At 47.4% G+C, this 27,000-nt stretch overlaps 2 protein-coding genes across 2 annotated transcripts in view; both read right to left on the bottom strand.

The window, feature by feature from the left end:
* Positions 1 to 9,117: 9,117 nt before the first annotated feature.
* chst11 (carbohydrate (chondroitin 4) sulfotransferase 11) overlaps positions 9,118 to 27,000 on the bottom strand; it is a gene marked incomplete at both ends in the record, with an annotated part of 38,968 nt that continues 21,085 nt past the window's right edge. Inside the window, 3 exons of the mRNA XM_084447847.1 lie at positions 9,118 to 9,742; positions 10,432 to 10,661; positions 24,775 to 24,860. Of these exons, the coding sequence (XP_084303973.1) occupies positions 9,118 to 9,742; positions 10,432 to 10,661; positions 24,775 to 24,860 (941 nt within the window). The remainder of the gene's footprint in view (positions 9,743 to 10,431; positions 10,662 to 24,774; positions 24,861 to 27,000) is intronic.
* On the bottom strand, positions 15,236 to 17,110 carry LOC311316895 (E3 ubiquitin-protein ligase TRIM21-like; the record flags this gene model as incomplete). Its single annotated transcript, XM_084447843.1, has 2 exons — positions 17,091 to 17,110; positions 15,236 to 16,869 (listed from the first exon to the last, which is right to left on the bottom strand). Exons 1-2 carry the CDS (start codon positions 17,098 to 17,100, stop codon positions 15,236 to 15,238), a joined length of 1,644 nt encoding a protein of 547 aa, XP_084303969.1. The 5' UTR covers positions 17,101 to 17,110.

Raw genomic sequence — 27,000 nt, 5'->3', positions numbered from 1 at the left:
AGGGTGCACACGCAGGGGAAGGCTACCCCCACCTTGGATCCCTGACAAGCACATTGAGACACACATGCTACAGCTGACCTCTTGACCTGTGACCTGCGCTGTTGCCTAAAGCCTGCTCAAACAAGACACGGCCCGGGTCTGTCGTCTCCGCAGGTCTCTGCAGCCGGACTGATACGCGGACGAGCACGAGTCTGTGTCATTGGGGGGGTTAGAGGGAGAGTAAGATGACAGCGTCACTGAGGGGAACGGAGGGAGATGACTCAGTCCAAACACCCCTCTGCGCCAGGAGAGACCCATCAACCAGTCACCCTTTATTTAGGCTGAGCAACAAACAGAGACGAGGGGGGGGGGGATGAATGACTCATTAATCTAAGGTGAGCTGTGTGTGTGTGACACCATGGTAAACACTTAAGGGACAGTAATTACGGGAGACATTCCTCTGAGATGTATTGCACTCCTTAGCAAGACTGTAGAGCTCATCTTACAGTCTGTGTAGACAAAGTGTTTATTTTGACTTTATAGCCTACCGCTCAACACACTGACTTTCTCCGCTAAGTATATTGTACTGTAGGTGCAATTGCACCTTTGTGTTGATGTTCCTTGAATGTGAGGCTGGAAACACAGGGAAGAGTCCCTTGAATGTGGCCAGTACAATTTTACCTACTGTAACTACCTACCTACCTACTGTAGCTACCTACCTAATTAATCCTCACGCACAGGATACGGATGAAGGAACAGAGTCTGAGAGAGAGAGAGAGAGAGAGAGAGAGAGGGAGAGAGAGAACACACACTTCCCTGAGGCGATACACCACTTTGCTGGCTGAGCTATTTGGTCGAGTCATGTTCAAAGCCCCGAACAATGACAATCGTGATAACCTGTACTTCACCATGCTAATGGTACAGAAGATGACATATGGCTCACATGGACACAGTTCTGAAACAGAAACAGAACGTGAGCTTGCGAGATCAGGATGCTGACGAGACTAACATTCCTATAGCAGCCGCTATAACACTCTCCTGTGCCCCCCCCCCCCCACACACACACACAAACACAACCTCCCTCTAATGACAGGGTGGATGACCAGAGAGAGACGGGTGTGTATGTATTTCTGACATATCACAGCTAGCACCACGGTGTCAGTTAGGACGCGGTCCAGCTGCCGTATGTATGTGAAGAGTTGCTAAGTGCTTTAGAATGAGCTTATACTGGACTATATTTACATGCTGTACTATTTATCCATTGATCTGACCATCCAACAATCCAAGCTATGAATAGTGAAACAGTAAAGTTGCTCCATAATGGAATCGTTCAATGACAAAGTTCTCAGTGAACTGTTTCTGCCATGTAAAGATTCCTTCAGTATGTTGCCTGTGGGGTGATTTCTAGTGTTATTTGCTGTTTCTGTCTTTCCTATACAGTCCCCCTTTTGAAAAAGGAATTAACCTTTATTTAACCAAGTTGTCATTGAGATTAAAAATCTCCCTTGCAAGAAAGACTTGGCCAAGAAAATAGCACAGACATTACAGATACATTACATCAATACAGATTCGGCATCTAACAATTAAAGATTAAACAAAGAAAAGGCACATCAAGTTACACATTGAAGGCAGGCAAGATCATTTCTAGCTATGTCACCATTTATGGGTCAAACATGTGCTGACCTGCATTTCATTTCCCTCCATGACTTTTATTCTAGCTTTAAAATCGTTTAGTGAGACAAGCTCCTGCAGTTCCATAGTTCTTTGAAGCTCATTCAAATACTAATGAAACCACAGGGTTCATCATTCCCCCAGTGGTGCCCCTGCTGTATAACCACCTGCTGATCCAATAAACAGACTTTAAGTGAATGATCCAGGCTTCATGCTCAAGATAATATCATCATGTATTATGAGACTAAAGATCATTGATATGCTTTGACTTTGCTGCTGTAGCTGTTTACTTGCAATTCTTTGACTCTTGAGAGGCGGTGACTTCACAGTGGCAGTAAAGTGAAGCCTATGCATTTAACCACTGTATGATCCTTGTGAAACATAGACTACTGGGCTTTGATCACATCAGACAACTAGCAGACCTGTATGATTTACAAAATCCTTAATGGCTCGGCACCTCCTCCACTGGGCGAGTTTGTACACTTTCGATCCACAAACTCAAGCAGAGTGACAAGAACAGTGTCCGCACTTGACTGCGCTAAACCTTTCCGCTACACCGTGTTTGGACACATCTTTTACTGTAAAAGCAATAACTCAGTGGAACAGTCTGCCTGAAGAGATGAGGAGGTGTCGCTCAATTGGCTCCTTCAAAGCTCACTTGAAAGAACAGTTGCTAGATAGTCAATTCTGTTCCCACTTTGTGTAGTGTGTGTGTGTGTGTGTGTGTGTGTGTGTGTATGGGTGGGTGGGTTGAGAGGGGAGGGGGGGTATGACAGGGAATCTGTAATGTAGTATTAAATGTGTGTGTGTGTGTGTGTGTGTGAGTGTTTGTGTGTGTGTGTGTGTGTGTGTGTGTTTGTGTGTGTGTGTGTGAGTGGGTTGAGAGGGCAAGGAGGGGTATGACATGGATCTGTAATGTAGTGTTTTAATATGTAAATGCATGTTTTCATCGTATTGTATGAATGCATGTTCTATTGCATCATTTTTATTGTATGGTTGTATGTATATGGGGCTGGAGATGGAAAATAGCAAAAGCTATAATCTAGTACAATGCATCTTCTCTCTAAGGAGACTAATGTATTTGTATGTTGTCCCTGAAATAAACTTCAAAATAAAAATAAAAAGTTCCATGCACAACCCAGCCTGTCTTTTCTCGTCTCTGAAAGAGACGCGGTGCTTTCTGGGTGGGTATTCTTCCGTCCCGGTGATTAAGCCCTTGCTCCTGAAGGTCATGGGTCAGTGTGATGCGGTTTTATTAATGAGAGGTTGTGGTCTGTGGTCTGACGGAGAGAGAGAACATCCGCCCGCGTCGTTGTTTATAGACCAGCCGGCCGCTCGTTCAAAGCGGCCCACTTGAAAGGGACCGCAGCGTGCGCAGTGCAGCGTGCGTAATGAGAGAGATCAGGATCGACTCTCCACAGAGTACTGGCCCCACGGCCCTGTAACAGGCAGCTTTGCTGGAGGAAGTCCAATCACAGCTGTTGATGTTGAGAGCCCCCCCCCCTCCTAGAGTTGATCTAGGACTCATTAATCGCTTCATTTGTCTAGCAGACTGTGAAAATTACCTCAGGAAAACTATTGCACATATTTGCCCAATCACAGTATGTCTAGATACTGTATACAATATCAATGTAGCCTACAGGAGTCTGTAGCTAGTCAGATTTAGGCTTCTTGTGCAGACATATGTGCTTTTGTGAGTGACTCCCCTGGTGGACTCCTCCTTTCTGCCCCTAGGTAAAGGCCAGAAAGGGGTAGAAAGCAAGTCAGTCAACCCCAAGATAAGAGTGATACTGTTACCGTACGTCCACCTTGTCAACAATACGTCATGGAGATAACCATGGTAACAGAGAGGGTGGTTTGGCAGACTTGGCGCACATTGGCATTCTCTGTACCCAACAGATGGCATGCGTTTAACTGCATGCCCAGCTTGGCATCACTAGGTGGTATGAGGTTCCCCTGGGTACACCACAAGTTAAAGCCTCGGATACACTAGAAGACTTTCACAATCTTAACAGATTTTGAAATAACTGGGAGTATAACCTACACTAGACGACTGGCTTCTGATGATTTTTGTATGACAACTGAAAAACTGGGTATTGGGATACGGGGCTGTAGATATGACACAATGAAGACACAATGAAACGGCGATCAGGCGACTGAAATGAGAGTTTCTGCAGACTTTTATTGTGAAAACATGAGTCAGAATGAACCACGGAACACAGGCGTGGGAAGAAGAGCTCCTTCCACAGCTGATATACTGTATTCATTATTAGTGGGCGTGGTGAGCAGGTCTGGAGATGAACAGGCAGAGTCCTTCCCACAAGGATGGGAGAGATAGGCCGATCAATACTAGTAGATAATGTTCAGTTGTGTTGCCATAGTAATAGCCAGATGAGTATTATGGGTTGGTGAATGCATAAATAAATATATAAATACAGCAGAAGAAGCCTGGTGTAACGAGACCCTCACTGTTCATGGAGTTACAGTACTATCTTAGACAGAGCAGGCGCAGTAAAGAGTGACCTCTCCTGACACACATACACACACGCACACACACACACACACACACACACACACACACACACACACACACACACACACACACACACACACACAGATAAACACTCTTGCACATTCACACATTCAAGTACAGAACATGCAACACAAACACATACTGTACAAACACACACACATACAGAGAGAGCAAATAGAGAAGAGTAAATCCAGTAAAGGTGAAGCCTTCTGATACACTACCCAACACACTCAGCTAAACATGCTGATGATATAATCCACTATCAACAGCAGAGTAGCCCACCCAGACTCTCAACCACTGATTTAAGACCACAATCATCAAAACACACACACACACACACACACACAAACACACTGTACAAACTCACACAGACACACACAACCTCTCACACACATACACACACACATCTGGCAACTGATGGAAACACTGGAACCAGTTGACAAAAGTGTTCAGGGACTGCGGTTATGAAGGGCGTACAACTTCTCTGAGCGACACAGAGCCACATAAAAGCACCAGGTTCTGAACGCAGCAGCCCTCTGAAAACCCTCCCTCTCCACTACCCCTCCTGGGGTGGTCACCAGTCTCTACAGGTGCTCTCTCTGTGTGCGTGTGTGTGTGTGTGTGTGTGTGTGTGTGTGTGTGTGTGTGTGTGTGTGTGTGTGTGCGCGTGTGTGTGCGCGTGCGGGTGTGTGCGTGCGCAGCAGTGTGCGTTTCCATAGGCTTGTAGTCTGACCAATGGCATAAAGTGCTCTAAAAAAAAACTCTGAAGAAGGCACTCCTTTGTGCACCCTGTGTCTCCATGGTGACGTAGCAAAAAGCCATGTAAATACAGTACAATGACAGTGACAATGTTTCGGCCGTAACATTACTATACAAGGATTATGCTTCCACGCGGCACGCGAAAATGCATGAAATCATGTTGCGCGCACACACACACACACTGTGTCAATGAACATGTGTGTGCATGTTCTACTGTACACTGTACATTTCTATGATGTCAGATATAAGCTGTGCAATAGGGAGAACAAAATAAATAGATAAGACCAGTCCATTCTTTGATTTCCTGATGGGGAGAAACGGGAGCTGGTAAGCCTTCTGGTGATTTCATCGTGGCATGGATTTGATATTTTGGAATATTTCTGAAAAGCAGCACAGCTTTGGTGCCAAAGGGTTGATTCATAGCAATGAAATTGGGAAACGTAACATAACAGGGACCCGTTTATGGAAAACATTTCACCTTTTTCTGTTCATTTCTCAGACTTGCAGAATGTTAATATCAGCAGGGTTGCCTCTCAGTCTCTTTACAAAAAGCTAAGTAAAGACCTGAGCAAAAGCAATTTCATCAGTCTAGTTCCTTCCTGACATGAAATCTTAGTCTTGAGTATTTTGTGGATATTTTTATGTGTGAGGAGTACATTGGAGTGTGTACTTCCTGCCCAACTGCATTTAGCGACACAGTAAATATATGTAATTCAGTCTGACAATACAGACATCGTTCAAACAGCATAAATATAACCATTGACTTCTACTGTAAATCAACACTCACAAAGCAGGAGAAACTGGACACTGGCATAAGTCACATTTATCGGTTACTGAATGGGGAAACGGTCTTAAGGACTGGATCTAAAAAAGTATGTTTTTTCCAGGGAGACAGCGGGACGGCCTGGGCCTCTCGGTCACTCTCTGGGTCCCCTGGGGGATTTTAACAGATCTGTTTGTCTTAAGACGCCGGCAGGGGTCACTGACACTGACCCAAAAAATGCACTAGTGTTTTTGGGGCCTGTACTAGAAGAGGTGAGAGAGGAGGGGCAGAGAAGAGCCTCTGGAAGAGTTTGTATACAGGCTCAGAGGCCTTTGTGTATGTGTGTGTGTGTGTGTGTGTGTGTGTGTGTGTGTGTGTGTGTGTGTGTGTGTGTGTGAGAGAGAGAGAGACAGAGCGATAGATTTTATGCATGAGTATGTGATAATACTGTATCTGTATAAGTAAGAGTATAAGTGTGTGTGTGTGTGTGTGTGTGTGTGTGTGTGTGTGTGTGTGTGTGTGTGTGTGTGAGAGAGAGAGAGAGAGAGAGAGATAGATTTTATGTATGTGTATGTGAAAATACTTTTCGGTATATGTGAGAGTATAAGTATAAGTGTGTGTGCATGTGTGTGTGCGTGTCCGTGTGTGTGTGTCTGTGCGTGTGTGCGTGTCTGTGTGTGTGTGCGTGTGTGCGTGTCCGTGTGTGTGTGTCTGTGCGTGTGTGTGCGTGTGTGTATGCGTGTCCGTGTGTGTGTCCCTGTGCGTGTCCGTGTGTGTGTGTGTGTGTCCCTGTGCATGTCTGTGCGTGTCCGTGTGTGTGTGTGTGTGTGTGTGTGTGTGATCTGGTGGAAACTCTCCAGCCTCACCCTCCTCTCGTCTCAACACAGCTCATCTGCTTACTAAGAGGCTGCGTGGCAACAGTGTCAGCAGGAGTGTTCATGTACTGCTGTAGGAGTGTGTGTGTCCGTCTGTGTGTGTGTGTGTGTGTGTGTGTGTGTTGCTCGGGAGGTGGGAGTGCTGAGAATGCACCCATTGTTGCTGTATGTAGGGGAGAAGGGGGGGGGGCAAACCAGTAGCCTTCCCCTTCATCACATCCAGATGTGGAGCTGGGCTCAAGACTTTGCTCCTCCTAACCAGTTCTCATTATAACCCAAACACACAACACACACACACACGCACGCACGCACACAGACGGACACGCACACACGCACGCACGCACACACACGGTCTGCAATATATCAAAAGCTACGAGAGGGGAGCTAAAACAGGTCTCCATAGATTCTGGCACAGTAAAACAAGCCCATTTACACGGAAGGACATAAAGGCTAATTAACAGAGACGTGAATGGAGATGTGAACCCAGCCATTCCCTGCTGCGGCCACCGCTCAGGTCTAGACAGTAGCACGCCACAAACCCACACCACTTTCCACACAAAACATCCTCTGTCTCTGAAGTCTGATTCGGAAAGACATGACAGCAGTGTAAAAAATAAAGATGACTTTCTCTCTGTCTGTTTCTGTGTGTGTGTGTGTCTGTCTTTGTTCATTAAGTACTGTAAGCTTTTGCCATTTTCTCATTCAAACACCTCCGTACTGTGTACCTGGATCTCCCACTGATTCGTCTCGGAGACAACACAGTGACGATCAGACATTGACCTTTGACCTTCTAGCACGGACACTACTTCGACTGCCGAATTCGAAGTAGAGCCCAGTTGATTACAGTATCAACCACCGTCAAGGTAACCTGTGGTTTCTGATTCTGTGCAGTGGCCAGTAGTCTGTGCTGTCAATAAGTAATATCAGAAACACTGTGGATTTCATCTCGCCTGTTTGGAAACAGCAGAGATATGAGTTCAGCTGCCTGACTCTAGCTTTTCATCACATTCTAAGTGTTTCAACCCTTTGGCACCGAACCGTGAAATCCCACAAGATACCCCATCTCTCATACTGTACATATAATCACAAAGCCGTGGACTTGTACGCCCTTCCCAGAAATGGAAAAAATGAAAAGAAAATATTAGTAGCCTACTGTGATAGCGTACCGGAGAGAAGTAAGGAAATAAACTATAACATGATAAACAGTCTCTTAATAACAGTTCATTTTTGAAAAACCTAATAAAAATGCTCATCTGCCAAGAAAAGAAAGAAAATAAATCTTCCCCAGGTTTCTCCACCAAGCAATTTAAATAATCTTGTATTATTGCTGCTCGCAGCAACATTTCATAAGACGATAAAAACAAAATGTGAAAAGACCAACAACATTAACAACAACAACAAAAAAAGGTTCTTAATTTACTAAAAGACCGGTTTGGTCGTCAAAGCAGGAGTGTGTAGGCGTGGCCATGGGCGTGTCCACCGAGCCTCTAGATGAGGGGGCATGGCCCTGGGCAGGGTTATGAGATTCTGTCCCTTTAAAACCCCCTCACCACCACTGTTTCTCAGCGAGTTAGTGTGGGAGACTTATAACACCTGTCACTCACGTCCGCTGCGCTCCCACCACAAGGGCACTTCCTGTACCTTTCCGACTACTTCCTGTGGCCCAAGTCCTTGTGGGTCCTGGGTGTCACAGGTGAAGGTTGGGTCTGTAGAGCTAGGCAGCTGAGGGGGTCCTTGGTCGCCTCAGGAGCCAGGCGTCTTGTTCAGATGCCCTCTACCAACAGCTTGAAGATGGAGGTCACTGCTGCTATACCTACTCCATTACAACCTATTCTGAGCACGAAGGAGAAATCAATAGCCAGCTATTATGAGGAGTTGTTCAGGTGTCAAAAAGCCGGTTGACTTCTTGAAAAGCATGACTCCAATGAGAGCGGGGGGGGGGGGGGGGGGGGGCGTTATCAACAGCAGAGGGAAGGGATATGGATGTGTTTTACAATTTTCTAGGGTTTTCTCTATCGTTCGTGATTAAATATGCTCGGCTCCCATGATGCTTTGGGTTCAGGGCACGTGCAAGGCCGCCGTTTGCTGTGCGGAATCCAAAAGCGGCCTAATTAGTCAGGGAGTCACAGGCTCTTTTACATACAGGACGGGCATCTCACCCGTTCTCCAGGAGAGCCCTGCTCACCTCTCCTCCACTTCTCTGAGTAACGTGACACACCCCTGACCTTCATCTCTCACGCGCTATTGGTTCCTCTCATTCGCCTCATCTCTGCACATCCAATCAATGCCTCCCCTTCCTCATCAACTCCCGTCAGAACAGTGCAGATCGATCTGTCCGTCTTAATGTCCACCAGTTAGACCCCGCCCCTGTGTGACACGAAGACAGATTTTTTAATCAAGTTTTCTCAAAAAACAACCCCCCCCCCCCCCCAAACCTATGTTCATTTCTTCTTCCGCGTCTCCGTGAACAAGCAGATCTTCCCAGAGTCCCTGTCTCCCAGCCCCCCCCCCCCCCCCCCCACCCCACCCCACCACCACTAGTCCAGCCGCAGGTAGCCGGGCGTGGAGTAGTTGAACATGAGGAAGTCCAGCTTGTACAGGTGGTAGAGCTGGCTCTGCTGCAGGGAGCTGATGTTGCCGAAGAACTGCGCCGTCATGGCGTCGGTGGTGCGGGTGGACTTGGCGTAGGAGGGGAACCTCAGCGTCTCGTCCGCCCCCGTCAGCCGCAGCACGTAGTTGGCGTCCTCCTCCAGCGTCTCGTACTTGCCCACCAGGTCGTAGTGGATGTGGCACGGGTGGCACAGCTGGTACACCGTCTGCCAGTGCTCGTTGAGCGGCCCGTCGCGCTGCGTGGCCGGGTCCGCCAGGTACTCGGCGAACTCCCGGAACTTGACGTCGGCGCCGTTGACCAGCGCCTCCTGCGTGGCGTTCTTGCGGTAGCGGCGGACGATGCGCGTGCCGAAGCGCCGGTGGAAGGAGGAGTTGTACTTGAGGGTGAACTTGTTGCGGTAGGCGGAGACGAGCCTCTCGAAGGGCTCGCGGACGAAGAGGAACTTGAGGTATCTCTTGAGGCGGTGGTTGATCTGGGCGATGCTGTACTGGTTCAGGGTCTTCAGGTTGGCGGGGACGTGCGCCTCGTTGGACGGGATCTCCATGGGGTCACTGGGACAGAGCGGGATGAGGAAGAGGAATGAATACAACATACTGTATATCTGCTAGACAACCCCAGTGTTAGAGGAGTTGAACTACTGTACTGTAACTAATCCTACTAGACCAGGGGACTTTAGCCCCTCTCCAGTGGCTCCCTGGCTTTGACAAAATTGTATCGAAAAGAACAACTAAGTCAATGTATTACTATTAAATACATTACTAACATAAATGGCCGTATTAGCATTCAAGTTAGCTAACTAGCTAGATAGCAGCAGACACGCTAATCCAGCACAAATTGGTGCATACAAATTCTCCAGAATGCAGGAAATTAAGTGTGTAATTTTTCCTGTGGGAGGACCACCAGACCTCGCCCCTTAATTTGCCCCCCCTCGCACCCTCCTCCCTACGGTGTATACGACGAAAAAAAATCTAGGGTTAACTGCTTTCATTATAAGGCTCAAATATGTTTTGCGGCTCCAGTCAGATTTTGTATTAATTTTTTGGCCAAAAATGGCTCTTTTGACAGTAAAGGTCGCTGACCCCTGTACTAGCCTAACTATACTCGTCAATGCTCACAGTTAAGTGGCAGTACTGGAAGCTAACAACATCCAAAAATGTATCACCACTGACTGAATGTATCAACACTGACCACCGAAAAGCCTGCCTGCCTCCCCCAGGGGGCGCCCCCGCCCCGCGCTCACCTGTACTTGCCATGGCCCGTGAGGACCATCATGACACGTTTCCAGTTGGTGCAAGCCACCTTGGGCACGTAGCAGTAGATGAGCTCGTGCTCCTCGTCCACCACCAGGTGCTTGAGGTCGCCAGGGGTCAGGACCCGGCGCTTGCGGCTAGAGGCGCTGTGGGCCCGGCACGACTCGGCCACTTGGTCTCTCCGGGTCTGGTGGAGGACGGCGGCGCCCGAGTACTCCGACTGGAGGGAGGGAGGGAGGGAGGGAGGGCATGCGAGAGATTCAGTTAGTCTACAAAGACAATATACAGTATATTATTTGCTTCCTGCGCTGGTACAGTATGTATTTTGACTGTCCTGTCTTTGCCCTGTCCTGTCTAGTTCTTGCACCCTGTCTAATGTTGTCTATCCATCAGTGTTATGCACTAACTGACCAGAACAAATTCCTAGTATGTGTAAAAACCTAACTGGCAAAATAAATTCTGATTCTGATTCAATATGTCAAGCACATTGAAGAGATCTGTGAAGTCTAGACTATTCATTCAACAGAGGCTCACTTCATTTTCTCTCTCTCTCTCTCTCTCTCTCTCACACACACACACACACACACACACACACATTTGCTAAGCAGAGGGATCACTGAGGAGGGGAGGAAAAATGGATGGAGGGAGGGAAGGAGGAGGAGAGAAAAGAAGGGAGAGGTGTTAGGGGAAGGGAGGGACGCCATGTTATGCATCTAAAGAGCAGGAATGTTTTCATATGCCTCCTGATTATTTTTCCTGAGGGGCTGAATTCCTCTCGAGGGGAGGGACCTTGTTTCCCCAGGGAACCTAAATCGATGGGGCAGTGCCTTGCATCTCTGCTCGTAGTACACACACACACACCCACACGTGCACGCCCGCACACACACACACACACACACACACACACACACAGACAAATAATGACAGTCATTCAGTGCCACATCGTCCCAAACAAAGAGAGTGAGAGAGAGAGAGAGAGAAAGTGAGAGAGGGCTGGGTCTTTAAGCCGAGGTGATGAAATAACTAAGTATCCAGAACCCCCACCATACACTCTACTTAAAACCAACCATCCGTATATATGAAGAAATAATGTGCAACATCAAAAGGAGAAAAAACATGATTGAAATAACTCCTAAAAAAGCCATACTGGCAGCTGCAACGGTTATGCTTCAAGTCATAGTCCATTACCCTTTAAATACACACCACTCTCCTTTAAAGGTCACCTGGGACTAACAGTCACTGGCAGTGTTCATGTTATTTATGGCTATTAGACCTGCTCTGTCCTGGACATCACACCCCCCCACACCTAGCCCACACACCAGGAGCCAAAGCTTTTGCCCTGGTTCAGAAATCAAAATCTGTTTTATTTTTTGTTTTTAATTTGTTCTCATTTGTCAAACCGGAACAGGAAGTGATTGAGCAGTAACAGAAAATGTTCTGCCTTCTCTCTGTCGCATGTCGCACCCGTCGCCACATGCCAAATCCTCGCCAGCTTCACTTCCCTGCAAAATTAATTCAAGATGCACACGAGCGACGATGAACGAATCGGACAAGAATCGTCACCGTCCTCCACCCCTTTTCCTTTGTCAAACCATCAGTCCTTTCTCTTCATGTCTGCGCTCAGTCACATCAAAAGTGAGAGGCAGAGTGAATGCCGGCTCTTTGGTGGGTGGAATCTCCCTTCTGCTTCTCACTGGGGAGCATAAAGCTTTAATTCACACACTTTCACAGTTCCTACACGTTGCTTTGTTCCAGCTCCTACACATCCCTCTCTTCCAACACTGTAATTAACGGACGGAGAGGGAGAGAGGGAGGGAATCTTGTCATGTCTCTCCTTACCCATCAGATAACTAACGTTAGAATGCCGTTTTATCTCCTCGCCAATCTGAGGAGCCTCTCGTGGGTTAATGAGAGAGAGAGAGAGAGAGAGAGAGAGAGAGGAAGAGAGAAAGGGAGAGAGAGGCAGAGAGAGAGGGAGAGAGAGAGAGAGGGAGAAAGAGAGAGAGAGAGAGAGGGAGAGAGAGAGAGTGAGAGAGGGGGAAAGAGAGGGAGAGAAGCATGTCAGGACCATGTGTCTGTAGATACAGTGATGGAGGTCAGTGTCTTTAGACCCTGTCTTGCTGTTCCCATGAGAGAGATAAGAGACAGTGGTTACAGACTATCCCTGCTGGCCCTCTCTGAGCACACACAGTAGAACACACATTGACAGCCCGGACACATCCAGTCCATATAAGCGCACGGCCATCTTGCCTCTTATGAGCCAATATACCCCAGCAGTAAGGGAACCAAACAGGCTGGATGTTCCCGCCTGTCACATTACATTGAGGCGACAGGCCCAGATATGGAGTCTGTGTATTCATTTTGCTGTTCTCTTCCTGGGACTTGTGTTATTGGACTATAGAGTAAGGAGGAGGTATGAATATCCATGCCTTCCTCAGCCTCGGTCCTCTACTTTATTAGGTTTATGATTTTTTGAAGTATATTCTCCAGCATCGCGGCGGCGAAGGCTCTCCCCCACACAGGTAACTATAATTAATAGCTTTGCGCAGTTCTGCTGACGGCGGCGAAGTCCGACGGCACAAACACTTCACAGGCACAGCAGGTGCGTTAGCGGGGGCGTGCGGCCGCAGTGGTGACGGAGGGAAGAGTGCCTACCTCAACACAAACACCACATACTGGATTTCCCATCGCTCTCAATCTGCGCTAACAAATGAAACGTGCTTGGAGTTGGAGAGAGATAGAGAGAAAGAGAGAGAGAGGTGGTGGTGAAGGTAACCTGTGAGTCATTAACCTGGTGAGCCGACTGTGCTGACCAAGCCGGAGGAAGGCCCAGAGAGCACAAGGAGAACCACCGCCTCTCCGTTCTTCACCTGTAGTGATCATCCACTCTGGTAATGTGTGTGTGGGTGTGTGTGTGCTTTCCATCCATGAGCTTCATACACCAGCCCCATACTAGAACATTATGCAGTACTAAAATAACCTCTCATTCAGACCACTGAAACAACCCCACCTACACCCTGTACTCCTCTCTATACCGTAGTGAGACCTATTATGTCAAACCATGACATTAAACAAGCCACTCCCTCGGGCCTAAACTACACACTTCACTCTCTCTTTCTATCAACTACAGTGAACGCAGACCAAACAAATCCACGCCAACCCTCCACACATACCGTACTTTAACTATAGGAGAACGGCTGCCATACAAGAACACAGAGCTCCTCTAAACCTCCCGCCTTTCATTCCTCCCTCTTTCACACATGCGCAGACTCACTCGCTCATTCTCCAAGACTTCTCACACACTGAACCTACTGTACATGGTGTCCTGTCTTCTTCAGGCATGCAGGCAGGTGGCATGAATGTGTTCTATTTGTCAGATATGAAAGTGGATGCTTTAAAAAAATCAAAGGTGTTTTTATTGGTATTTTTCATTTTAAACATAGACAACAATTTTGAAATCACCATATATGATATAATAATATACAAATAAAATATTAACCCCCCGAATCCACCCCAACACCCACCCAAGGAGAAATGTGTTGTACTGAGGAAGTGAAAATCTGAATAGGAATGTTAAAGGAAAATGCTCGTTTTTGACAACCTGGACCTTATTTACGACATATTATAAGAAGTTTGACTCACCCAGATCACTTTTGTGTTGTTCGGAGGCCTGTAGAAGAAATTTAAAATCCAGCGCGAGCCAGTATATCCATGTAATGGCGGCGCACGGGGCAAAGGGAATGCAGTTTCTCAAAATCCATTTTTGGCCGCTAAACGGTTGTTTTCATCAATCAGATTGCATGAATCGACAGTTGATATTCCTCTACGCGAGCCATTCTTTCGGTTTTCAAATACGTGGTCTGTAGCCTCTGTAATATGATCTTTACACTGGCTATGCTCCCTCACATTCTCTGCGCTACGATCGGATTGTTGCTGACGAATGACGACGACAATATTCTCGGCACCAACTACGATCGTAGCGCAGAGAATGTGAGCCGGAGAATAGCAGGCTGCGCGCTGGCCTGTGCGCATGCGTGCTGGAGCAAGTGGGGGAGAGGCTTGTAAAGATCATATTACAGAGGCTACAGACCACGTATTTGAAAACCGAAAGAATGGCTCGCGTAGAGGAATATCAACTGTCAATTCATGCAATGTGATTGATGAAAACAACCGTTTAGCGGCCGAAAATGGATTTTGAGAAACTGCATTCCCTATGCCCCGTGCGCCGCCATTACATGGATATACTGGCTCGCGCTGGATTTTAAATTTCTTCTACAGGCCTCCGAACAACACAAAAGTGATCTGGGTGAGTCAAACTTCTTATAATATGTCGTAAATAAGGTCCAGGTTGTCAAAAACGAGCATTTTCCTTTAATAATAACTAATGAAAACAGAATAAGATACATTCAACTCAAAGGAAAAACAATGGGGGGAAAAATGAATAGATAATTAACTAAATAGTGAAAGTGGATGTTTGTCAGTGATCAGACCACAAGAAAACACAGACAGGTTTCTGATCATAAAATGTATCCATATAAATCTGATTTCAAGACTGGGGCTGAAGGTTATCCTGAGGCACTTCTGATATAGATTAAAAGTCCTTTATTGCATCATGGACCAAAGATTGGCTACAGCTTCATTATTATCAACATCATCACATCATTAATTACAGCTTGAATGATACAAAGTGTAGAGTAAGAATCAGAGGAGAGGCAGGCATCAAATGCATTTTCAAATCAATAACAGGGTTGTACGATTATTCAAAGGATTATTGTCCAGGTCATTATACAGTAATCAGAGGTTGACAGGAGTGATGATGAGAGGGGAAGAGTTTTTACCACCATCATTTGTACCAGGGTTGAAGTATGGGTAGAGTTTCTCAGTGAAGGTGCAGCCAGTGAAAGAGTAGATAAGAGATCTGGCCTCCACATCATAGAAGGAGACCTGGCCCTCCTCATAATCCACAAACACCCCCACCTTCTGGGGCTTCTCTCTCAGGGAGACAGGGACAGAAGCGCCATCCCAGGCTTGGTACTCATGTCCATTCCTCAGCCATATAATCCAGTATCCATTCTCAGAGCTCACTGTGACCAGCCCCTTCCTGTTGATGGACTCTCTGGCCACACCTAGATACCACTCAGTCTTCCCCTCAACCTGCACCTCATAGTAGAACCTCCCTGAGGAGAAGCTCTGCTTTCCCAAGACACAGAGGTATCTATCAAACCTCTCTGGATTATCAGGGAGATTCTTCCCTGTGTCTCCATGTCTCACTTGTTTCCCATCCTCAGACAGGATGAGCCACCTGTTAGCTGTATCAGGGTCCAGAGTCACATCCACGGCATACTGCTGAATCCTCCTCAGCTTGACTTCAGGCAGCTTCTCCATCTCTGTATTAAGTATGTCCTCCAGCTGAGACACAGCTCTCCTCAACGTCTCCACACTCAGATCGCTGTGGACTCTGATCTGAGACCAGTCCTTGGTGGGTGGAGGGGTGCTCAGGGTTAGGAAGCTCTGGAGGAGGTGGAGATGGTCCTCAGTGTGTGAGAGCTGCTCCAGATCAGTGCTTCTCCTCTTCAGATCAGTGATCTCCTTCTCCAGATCTTTAATGAAACCTTCAGCCTGTTTCTCTGCTGCTTTCTGGTTCTCCTCAATCACCTCAGTGAGCTCAGCCTGGCTTCTCTCAATAGAGCGCATCAGAGCAGTGAAGACCTCCACACTGTCTGATATCTCTTTCTCTGCATGTCTCTTGCTGGTCTCTACTGAGAGTTTGATCTCCTGAACCTTCTCTTGTCTCTCCTGGATCATCTGCTGCACTTCTCTCTCTGTCTTCTTCATCAGAGTCTTCCTGTCTTCACACTCCTGTTCTAGAGGGACGGTGTCATGGTTCTTGTGGTCTGTCTCAGTGCAGAACTGACACACACACGTCTGGTCAGTCCTACAGAACAGCTCCAGGGGTCTCTCATGCTTCCTACACAGCCTGTCCTCCAGGTTCTCCACAGGGCGGATCAGCTTGTGTTTCTTCAAGGTTACAATTCTCATATGAGTTTCCAGGTGAGTCTCACAGTAAGAGGCTACACACACCAGACAGGACTTCAGGGCCTTGAGCTTCGTACCAGTGCAGAAGTCACATGATACTTCAGGTTTTGTAGGGTGGAGGTCTGGGCTGCTGGCAGCTTTCACTGGTACTGACTTCCTGAACTGAGCAGACAGCTCAGAGATGAATGTATTGACAAAGAGATCTGGTCTTTTATCAAAAGTCCTTTTACACAGGGGACACTGGCACAGGTCATTGCTCTCCCAGTACTTAGTGATACAGGCCTTGCAGAAGTTGTGACCACAGTGGGTGGAGACCGGGTCAATGAACACATCCAGACAGATAGAACACATTAACTGCTCTTCAGACAGGACACTGCTGCAGGACGCCATATCTAGACAGAGACCAACAGACCAGAAATTTTTAAACTAAACAATTTAACTCTGGATTTAGAGTAGTCAACAATGCCTTGTAAGATGATTCAACTATATGTTAGAGCAGATCATTTTCCTTTCACCAACTGAGGAATTGGCTACATTTAAAACAGACAACAGGAAACAATGATATAACAAATGAGTTTAAACTTCACTTGTCAGTGTGAATCTCTCTGCTCACCTGTTTGCATTTGTGTTGTGGTCCTGTCTTTACTGTCTGTATATAAAATGTCTACAAACGAAGTGCAACAGAGTAGGTTGAACTGTTTCAGAGATTTCAGTCCTCAGTATAGTTTCGTTTCAGTGAAATAACGTCAGAAGCTCCTCCTCTTTCACAGTCCTCAACAAAGTTAACCCTTTCATGGCTGAAACAAGCCAGCTGGACGGGAGGGTTTTTAATGTTGCCCTGGAAACTTTTTTTCTTCTTCAAAAAGCATCTACAAGTCAAAGCTTTTACAAAACATTACATGTATTGAAATTGTAAGAGTTTCCATGTGATTTCTCATTGTGGTTGGAACACATTGGCTCTCTGTGTCCAGCTGCATGTTCAGTGTCTGGTGGTGAGAATGAGCCATGATGCAGGATGTTCACACTGCAAACTGTTATCATTACCGAATGGATTCACTTTCGCCATGCACTTCTCTTCCTCTCTCTCTCTCTTTCTCTCTCCAACGCTGTCTTTCTCTCTTTCTCTCCATACTGTACCACTCAGACTGGACCACGTGTGAGCACGCGCCTGCTTCCTATAACAGCCCCCTCTCTGGGCATGGGCTCGTCTGGCTGCACGGGGACCTGAAGAGGAACTCTGTTGTCCTGCGCAATATTGTGCAGAACCGCACAGGCCAGAATGATGCTGAAGACCATCACCAGTAGCCTAGCCTAACAATTAGGCTATCTCAATGTAAGTGAACTTGATTTTAGGCCCACAGCAACAAAAGATGTTGATGGCAAACACTTTGGAAATACCTATTTATGTAACGATATATGCCATATTGTCGAGGCCTTTAGAATATGTCATATTTTGCCATAGTCTGCATTTTTGGACGGCTTCTGGACAGTCTTAGATGCCAGTCAGATTATAATTTCAGTGTTCTCCGATTTGCGTGATCGAGTCCGGTAGGTTAGGTTTAGAGGCTAGCTCCTCTCTCCTCGGACAGTTGTAGGCTATAGTCTAAGTATACGACTATCTCAGAATGAAATCGAAATTATTCTTTGACCAAAAACCTGGTTACCCCGTCAATTGAAAACAACTGGTAAATACCAATTTATTTTAGGGATGTGTGACGATGCCTTAACAAAATATCAGAATTTGCCATAGGGTAGGCTACTTATTTTAAAGTGATGAACAGGCTATGTGGCTGCGCTCAGAAGCCAGCCAGGATCAGTCTGAAACTTGCGTACACGGTCTGAGACTCGACGTGAGATTTGATCGCAGTGTCCACTGACGTCCAAATTGATAAATGCCGAACTTGGCATGGAAATGATCGTGCGGCCAGTTTTCTGTCGTACGATTGCTTAGTAAATGAGGGCCATTGTTTGGTTATACCATTGAAAGATACTGTTCCAGATTTTGTAGCATATGATACAGTTGTCAACTATTGCTAAGAAATGTACTAAGTGTTTTATATGGTCCTGTTTGTATATCAAACAGGTCAGGTTTTTGATGAGGATAGAGTTTAGTCTACCAAGGGTGGCGAGCCAGAAGATTTGCATGCGCAGACCCACGTATCTAACTTTGGATTTCCCTTGGAGCTTCACTCTACTTCGGTTTTTTTTCACCCTTAATCCCTGGACTCGTTGCTAGGCTTTGCTTCAACGCTTGACGGTGGGTGGGCCTGACGCTCGCAACAACAATCACATTGTCTAAAACTATTTTGGGGGAAAACCATGGAGGACAATATCTCCAATACAACAAATACAAAACTACACCACTAGTATATCGGTAGCCTAATGTCACTGACCCAAAACTATTTAGTAAGTTAATAAACTGCAACAACTGCTCAAGGTGAATCATCGTTGTTGTTTCTGAAAAAGCTAGGTTTGGACACAGCTGATAGCCATTCGTCTAACATGAGCTAGCTAGCACTAGCACCGTGAGCTAGCTAGCACCTGTGAGGTGGCACTCAAATTATGGTGGCTAGAGGGTAGAGCAGCAGGTTCTGCTGGATTTTTCACTGGCTGCAACATCACTGAACCATGTGAATCATTAAGCTGGTATTTGCAATCTAAATATAACATTACCCTGTATGTTCAGGAAAAAGAAACTTGATGTGAGATTTGGTCGCAGTCTCCGCTCACGTCCAAATTGATAAATGTCGAACGTGGTGTGGAAATGATCGCACGCCCAGTTTTCTGTCCTAAGATCGCTTATCAAATAAGGGCCAATGTGAAACAAACTTAGTTATCAACCTGACACCATGCAAATTTCTCTGCTTACCAGTTTGAGTGGGCTGAATCCGTTTTTACTGTGGTAAACTAGAAGACTCAAAAATAGATTTGAAAAAAAGAAAATATTCTTTCTAGTCTTTTTCAAGAGTTATTATTTTAGAGCCGGGAGATGTCTCGCACTTGCAGATATGAGACTTCAACTTTCTCAACTTTACTTTCACTTTTCTTCACTGCCCAATGTCTCCTACCCCTGGTACCAGACACGCCCCAACAGGAGACGCAACGAAGGCCCTCAAACAAAAGGGGCCTCCTATGGCCACCCATACTGGTGCATTTTGCAATGACAACAACGGAACAATCCCCTTAAACCCCCCATGAAGTAGCCTGGTATGACCATCCCGATCTAGCAAGCTCACTGCTTCGCATAATCGCTCTAGAGTAGGTGAAGGCCAGACCGTTCTGTGTTAGTGAAACAGAATGTGAGCTCGCAAGAACGGGATGGTCATACCAGGCTACCCATGAAGTGCACCTGCACCGCCGCTGCCCCAAAACCCCCCTAGTGGGGCCCCTTCTAGCTTGAACATGACACGCAAGCCTTCCAACTGCCTCTCAACCATCAGCTGCAATCGTGAAGCGATCAAACATTTCTGGTTATCAAAAAAAGACACGAGAAGATGAGGAAAAACGACACCAGGATAGTGGTAAGTAGATATAATTATGATAAATAAATACACCATGATTAGGCTGGTACAAAGCCACATCTTTACAGAATTGTATTTTCCTGACAATGAGTGTTAAAAAGAGAGTCGCACATCTAAAGAATTAGGCTACATTTTACAAAAGACAGACAAAAGTGCCCTTCATGAAGTCATTTTCAACCACAAGCAAAAACACACACACACACAGTCACACTTACACATTCTGAAAGACTGAGTAGAGAGGAGAGGGGGGTGGAGGGGTGGAGGAGAGAGGGTCGGAGGGGTGGAGGAGAGGGGGGTGGAGGGTTGGAGGGTTGGAGGAGAGAGGGGTGGAGGAGAGAGGGGTGGAGGGGTGGAGGAGAGGGGAGTTTCATTTAATTTCAAACCTTTATTTAAGGTAATTGAGGTTTCTCTCATTTCCAATGCCGATGAGCTCACAAGCAAACACAAACATCAACAAAACATAAGCAATTTACAACAATAATACAATTAAGATCTAAAACAGTGACAAGTTGAGGAACAAATGTCTAGAGCCATGGCTCTGAACTCCGTATCGGAAGGAAGCAGCTCTAGCTTCAATGTCTGTTGGAAAAGTTCCAGGTATACGGAGCATCATAACTGAATGCAGTCCGTCCAAGTTCTGTACAATCAATCAATCAATCAATCAATCAATCAATCAATCAATCAATCAATCAATCAATCAATCAATCAATCAATCAATCAATCAATCAAAGCTTTATTTGTATAGCGCATTTCATACCCAGAGGCAACACAATGCGCTTTATAGAGAACAAGGGAGGTGGGCAGACATCCCACCCCTACATATTCCAGAGGGAAGCAAAAAAACAGTGATCACCCGGGACCCCTCTCAACAAGGCGATCGAGCAAGACAAGAACGAGGGACCTTAAAAACAAGAAGATCATTCGATCGAGTGTGATGAGTGCCGACACTCCGAACCAGCAGAGATGACAGGTACAGTGGAAGTTTGCCAGCAATGCTTTTATAAATGAACATAAACCAGTGATAGTTACGCCTTGAAGACAGAGATGGCCAGCCAACTTTATCATAAAGAATGCAATGGTGAGTGTCATAACTATCACCTGTAATAAATCTCAGAGCGGAATGGTAAACAGTGTCGAGCGGTTTCAATGTTGTCTCAGAGGCATGTCTATAAATTGTGTCACAATAGTCCAATACTGACAAGAAGACAGCTTGGACAATTCTCTTCCTACAGAACGTAGGGAAGCTGGAACGGTTTCTGTATAGGAAGCCAATTTTTTGTATTAGTTTGCAAGCTAGAGTGTTGACATGAAACTTGAACAAGAGTTTATCATCCAGCCACAGACCGATATATTTATATTCTGTGACTCTTTCAATAAGTGAGCCATTAGCCGTTAGTAGTTGGAGCCTACCATAATCAATAGCTCTAGATTTAGAGAAGAGCATGAACTTGGTTTTGCTGGGATTAAGGACAAGTTTGAGATTGGTGAGAGCTTCTTGGAGCATATTGAGAGATAGCTGTAGGTTCTGGAGGGCTTTCTGTACAGAATCTGCAATACTATAGACAACAGTGTCAGTGGAGGAGGGTAGGTTGTGCTGGGTAAAGAGAGTAGTGTCTGCGCCAGCAGCACAACACAGGAAGTTTCCACTGGCTCTGCCCAGCACACACATGTGCGCACTCACACCCATACACACGCACACACATGCATGCACACACACACACACACACACACACACACACACACACACACACACACACACACACACACACACACACACACACACACACACACAGTGAGCTCAGGCGGGCCCTAGATAGCAGGTTTAGATAAGGAGTCTGGGATATCTAACACCTTCAAAATCCCATCTCACCCTGCACCACTGAAACACAAAACCTGAATCCAGAACACAGCACGGAAACCGGTCTCTCAGGAGAAAGACAAAAAACCTGAGTGAGAGAGAGAGAGGGAGTTGTAACATAATAATTACATGCCAAGTGTTTCTGAGAGTTGGTGTGTGTGTCTACTGTATGTGTGTGTGTCTGTACCTCACCACGGCAAGAGAGAAAGGAAGGTCATTTTAGCAGGGCACAACAAACAGGACCATGACAAATTGCTCCCTGAGTCCTGATCAGAGAGACAGAGAAAGAGTGCGCTGCTCAATTACACCCTCAGAAGATGAAGGGGAGGCGCAGGTGAGGGAGACGAGAGGTATAAGGTGTGGCACTTTTTATCCGGTTTAGACTTTCCCATGAGCGCCTGTCAGGTCCTGCCCTCAGGCTCAAATGACAGATCCACTGCCAAGTAAACACGCACGCACATACGCACGCGCTCACACTCCAGTGACACTCCTTTACAGCCCAACCCTCCTAGTTCAGTCATTAATCTCAGCTGTGCACCACTGCCAAAAGACACTGTACCCCCCCCCCCCCCACCCCCCCCACCCCTTTCCCAGCCCTGTCCTATCCCTGCATCAGCATTAAACCGGCAGGGCCTCTGTGCTGGGTCAGTGATAACGGTGTTGCGTCATCCTCGTCCGCATCTCTATGGGACTGCGCTGCATTCGGAGTCAGACAGAACCATTACCATCAGTGGGAATCTAGACCGTTCACTGTCACCCCGTACATGCTCCCCTATGGACCAGAGCAGACCAGTACTGCTGGACGACGGTTCGTACCCGCAGCGGCAGCTGACTCTATCAGAAGGCTGTGTAAAACGAGAGAAAAAGAGAGAGAGAAAGGAAGAGAGGGAGAGAGAAAAAGAGAGAGAGAGGAGTGCTGTGACTACTGGTGTCACTCTTTGAAGCCTTTACTGACGTTCAATTACTCTTGACCGAATGTGCTTCTTGTAAGTCGCTTTGGGACGAAGGCATCTGCTAAATGACTACAGCGTGAATGCGAGTCTATCGATGGGACTTCACATGGAGGTGTGGAGCATGCTGTTGGAAAGTGGTGCACAGTGCTGTCTACGTCCGCGCACACCGGGTCTAATCTTAGCCCTCAAACGGCGCGTTAACGGATCCTCGTCTGCTTCTAAATTGCTGAGCTGTGATGATGGAGTGTGCTGGGGAAGAAGACATTATGAGAGAGGGAAAGAGGGAGACAGAGACGGAGGAGAGGGGGGTTGAGGAGGGAAGTAAGAGAGAGAAAGAGGGAGACAGAGAGAGGGAGAGAGAGAGAGAGAGAGAGAGAGAGGGAGACAGAGAGAGGGAGAGAGAGAGAGAGGGAGACAGAGAGAGGGAGAGGGCGAAAGAGAGAGAGAGGGAGAAAGAGAGAGAGGCAGAAAGCGGGAGAAAGAGAGAGGGAGAAGGAAAAGGAGAGAGGGAGAAAGAGGGAGAGAGGGGACAGAGACAGGAGCAGACACTAAGTGATAGATAGGGAGGTAGAGAACGAGGAAAGAAGGAGAACTTAGCCAATCCGTCACTCTGATAGCATCACCGCCGGGTAACAACGGAGTAAATGGTGGAGAGAACGCCGCCCCGTGACGACCCTACGTCCCCGCGCCGGAGAAGACGGATGCGCATCACCACGACGACGGGACACGTCCCGAGCGCGTCAACAGAACCGTAACGTCCCATGAGTCATTGCCTTGCGGCCTCCTGCGACCGGTACGGCCTTTAGCCAATCAAAACCACATCCTACGCGACTCAGCGGAACCCCCCCCCCACCTCGCTCACCGCCGGTACTCCAGGGCGCCACACCGCGCCGGGGGGGGGGATGACGGTCCTGCTGGCGTCGTCCCAGGTCAGGCTTCCTGAGCCGTCGTCCCATCATGTGGCGTAGGGCGACGCCAGTGGGCACGTCACGTCAGATAAAGATACAGGAGTGAAGAAGATAAAAGATGGACAGTGCTGTGTTGGGTCAGAGAAGTGTTGGCTGTGTTAAAATAGCAGACCAGGAGCTCTTCAAGGGTAGGGCTGGTTGTAGATGTATAAATAGCTCTAAACCGCACTATCCAGTGCAGGAGGACTAGGCGGCGAGAAGCTGGTCCCGAGGCACCCGAGGATGAAGTTAAAAGTCCTTTATTGAATAGTGGACACACACCAGCGCGTTTCGACTCAAGGAGTCTTCATCAAAGATATAGGAGTGTTGGATCGAGGTTCAGGGTCGGGAAGATGGAGCTAAAAGCAGCCTGACCAACGCACACACACACGCGCGCGCGCACACAGTTCAAAGGAAAGGGAGGGCAAGGCTAAAAACAGCCAGGGTCACAGCCTGAAAATGCCTTTCTGCCAAGCTGAAACAGCTGGGTCTATGAGAGAGAGAGAGAGAGAGAGAGAGAGAGAGATTGATAGACAGTGGAGAGAGAGAGTGATGGAGAGAGAGATGAGAGAGGGAGGGAGAAAGGGAGAGACTGATAGACAGTGATTGAGAGAGAGAGAGAGGGTGATGGAGAAAGAGGGAGAGAGAATGATAGTGATTGGGAGAGACAGAGAGAAGACAGAGAGAGAGAAGACAGAGAGAGATTGATGGAGATTGCCAGTTATGGAGAGAGTCAGAGAGAAGAGAGAGAGAGATGGAGAAAGAGAGATTGATAGACAGTGGTGAAGAGAGACGGGGATAGAAGAGAGACAGAGAGAGAGAGAGAGACATTGATAGACAGTGATGGAGAGACAGAGAGAGACAGACAGAGAGAAAAGGAGAGAGACAGACAGAGAGACAGACAGACAGACAGACAGAGAGAGAGATGGAGAGAGAGAGACAGAGAGATGTAGAGAGGGACAGACAGAGAGAGAGACAGACAGAGAGAGACGTAGAGAGGTGTGTGCTGGTCTCTTACCTGTGAGGGATTGTAGAGTTCCTGTAGAGCATTGCGGGAGCCTTTTCTACAGCACACATCTGCTGCAAACGGGTTCCTCCGCATGACTGCAACACACACACACACACACACACACACACACACACACACACACACACACATGTACACATATATTAACACTGACCAATCAGGGCGGAACAAGGTGAACTGGCAACCAAACAGAGAAGAAACATTTACACATCCGTCCAATCACAGTAGAGCAAAGTTAACTAATTAATTTTCAGATACTTTAGTTGGATTCAAGCGGCGGACATTTTGAGGGAACGCTAACATTTTGCAGTAAGAGCCTGCGGCAGACAGAACCGACCACTTCCTTTACGTCATCCTGAGCTGTGCAGTGTAGTATTTCCTGTTTGTCACAGCTCTGTCTGTTGCCATGGGGAATGAGAGCTGAGAGCTGGGTTCGTTCGAGTAGCGAACAACCATAGACCGTACACACACACACACACACACACACACACACACACACACACACACACACACACATCATGATGGATGACCTCCTTGTGAGAAGAGGTTCTTAATAATGCAACTCTTCTGTGCATCATATAAACAGGCAATTACACACACACACACACACACACACACACACATACATACTGTACTGTACATAACGCACATACATACTGTACACAACATGCACACACACACATACTGTACTGTACACAATACAAACACATACTGTACACAACACGCACACACACACACACACACACACACTATACTGTACATAACACTCACTCACTCAAACACACACATACGCACACACACACACACACAGATGAGCTGATTCAGCAGTATCGCTTGTGATTACTGATTGCAGTAGAGACAGTTAGACACTGAAACAAACATCTAATGAGGATTCATTCCTGATTATTCTGGTTTCGATTAGTCTCCCCTGCTGTAAATGGCTTTAATGGCTCAGAGATCCATGCTTGGATTTATCTGCAATCGCTCCGGAGGCCTGCTGCTAATTCAGATGGATGCCAGAAGCAATCTGTATGAAAGGCGTTCTCTTCGCTACCAGGAACAGATTGAACTCCTTCCTCTCTCTACTCCTCCCTCCATCCCTCTGCCTCGAGGGCCTGTAGGGGCTGTGATGGGAAGAAAGAGGGATGGAAGGATGGAGAGAGAGAGAGAGAGAGAGAGAGGAAAGCTGCTCTCCCTTGTCACCAAACTGTTTATCTGCCCCCCCCCCCCCCCCCACTTCCAAGTAGTTTAGCATCACATACACACACACCTGATAGATTGAAGCCTCCGGCTATATTCACACACACACACACACACACATACACACACTCAGAAGATGCTGTTTAATCTGTGTGCAATTCTTGTCTGTGGTCTGATGTGTGTCAGTGTTAATGCTCCTTTTATCACACTGCTCATCCCACACACACACACACACACACACACACACACACACACACACACTCACCCCTGCATCCCACTGAGCAAAGTCAAACAGGATTAGAGTGCTATAGTCACCCCAGCAGCCCACCTGCCAATGACCCCTCCCTCCCTCCAGGTAAAGGTCACGCTGGGGTCACTCGACACACCTGTCTCGCTGCCCCATCTGCACCCCCCCCCCTGCCCGCCCCCCTATCGGCCGCGTTCCTCAAACAGACAGGACGAGGGCCAACAGTGCTCTCATTTCTGCGGTGCTGACAGGCGTCCCAGGTGCTGACACACACACACACACACACACACACCTGTGACCCAGGGATGACCCTGCAGGGGCCAGCGTCAGGCAGGGGAGAGGCCCGCTACCTTCGTAGGTTCCCATCCGTGGAGGGAGGGGGGTGGACCAGCGCGGAGGAACAGGTGAAGCTTGTCCTCTTGGGGGCCCCGGGGGCTAGCGTTGGCCAGGGATTACGCACCAGCTGTTTACTGACACACCGCGCTAAAATGCTGCACAGTCAAAGCATAGTGCGGAGTCCTTCATCTCTCCCCTAACCTCGTCCCCTCCTTCCCCAAGGGGCGTGTGTGAGGAGGGCGTCTGTGTGTTCCTCAAATGCGCACACATACGCACTCGCGCAACAGTTTTCATATTCCGTTAAATTCAGCTTTCGTACATACCAGTTACAAGGGATAACATACCCCCTCCTCCTCCTCCTCCTCCATCTCCTGCTCCATCTCTCCCTCCTCCTCTCCCTCCTCCTCCATCTCTCCCTCCTCCTCCTCCTCCTC

Source organism: Borostomias antarcticus, assembly GCF_949987555.1.
Source record: "Borostomias antarcticus genome assembly, chromosome: 13".
Classification (NCBI taxonomy): domain Eukaryota; kingdom Metazoa; phylum Chordata; class Actinopteri; order Stomiiformes; family Stomiidae; genus Borostomias; species Borostomias antarcticus.
This window is presented reverse-complemented; position numbering and strand designations above follow the sequence as displayed.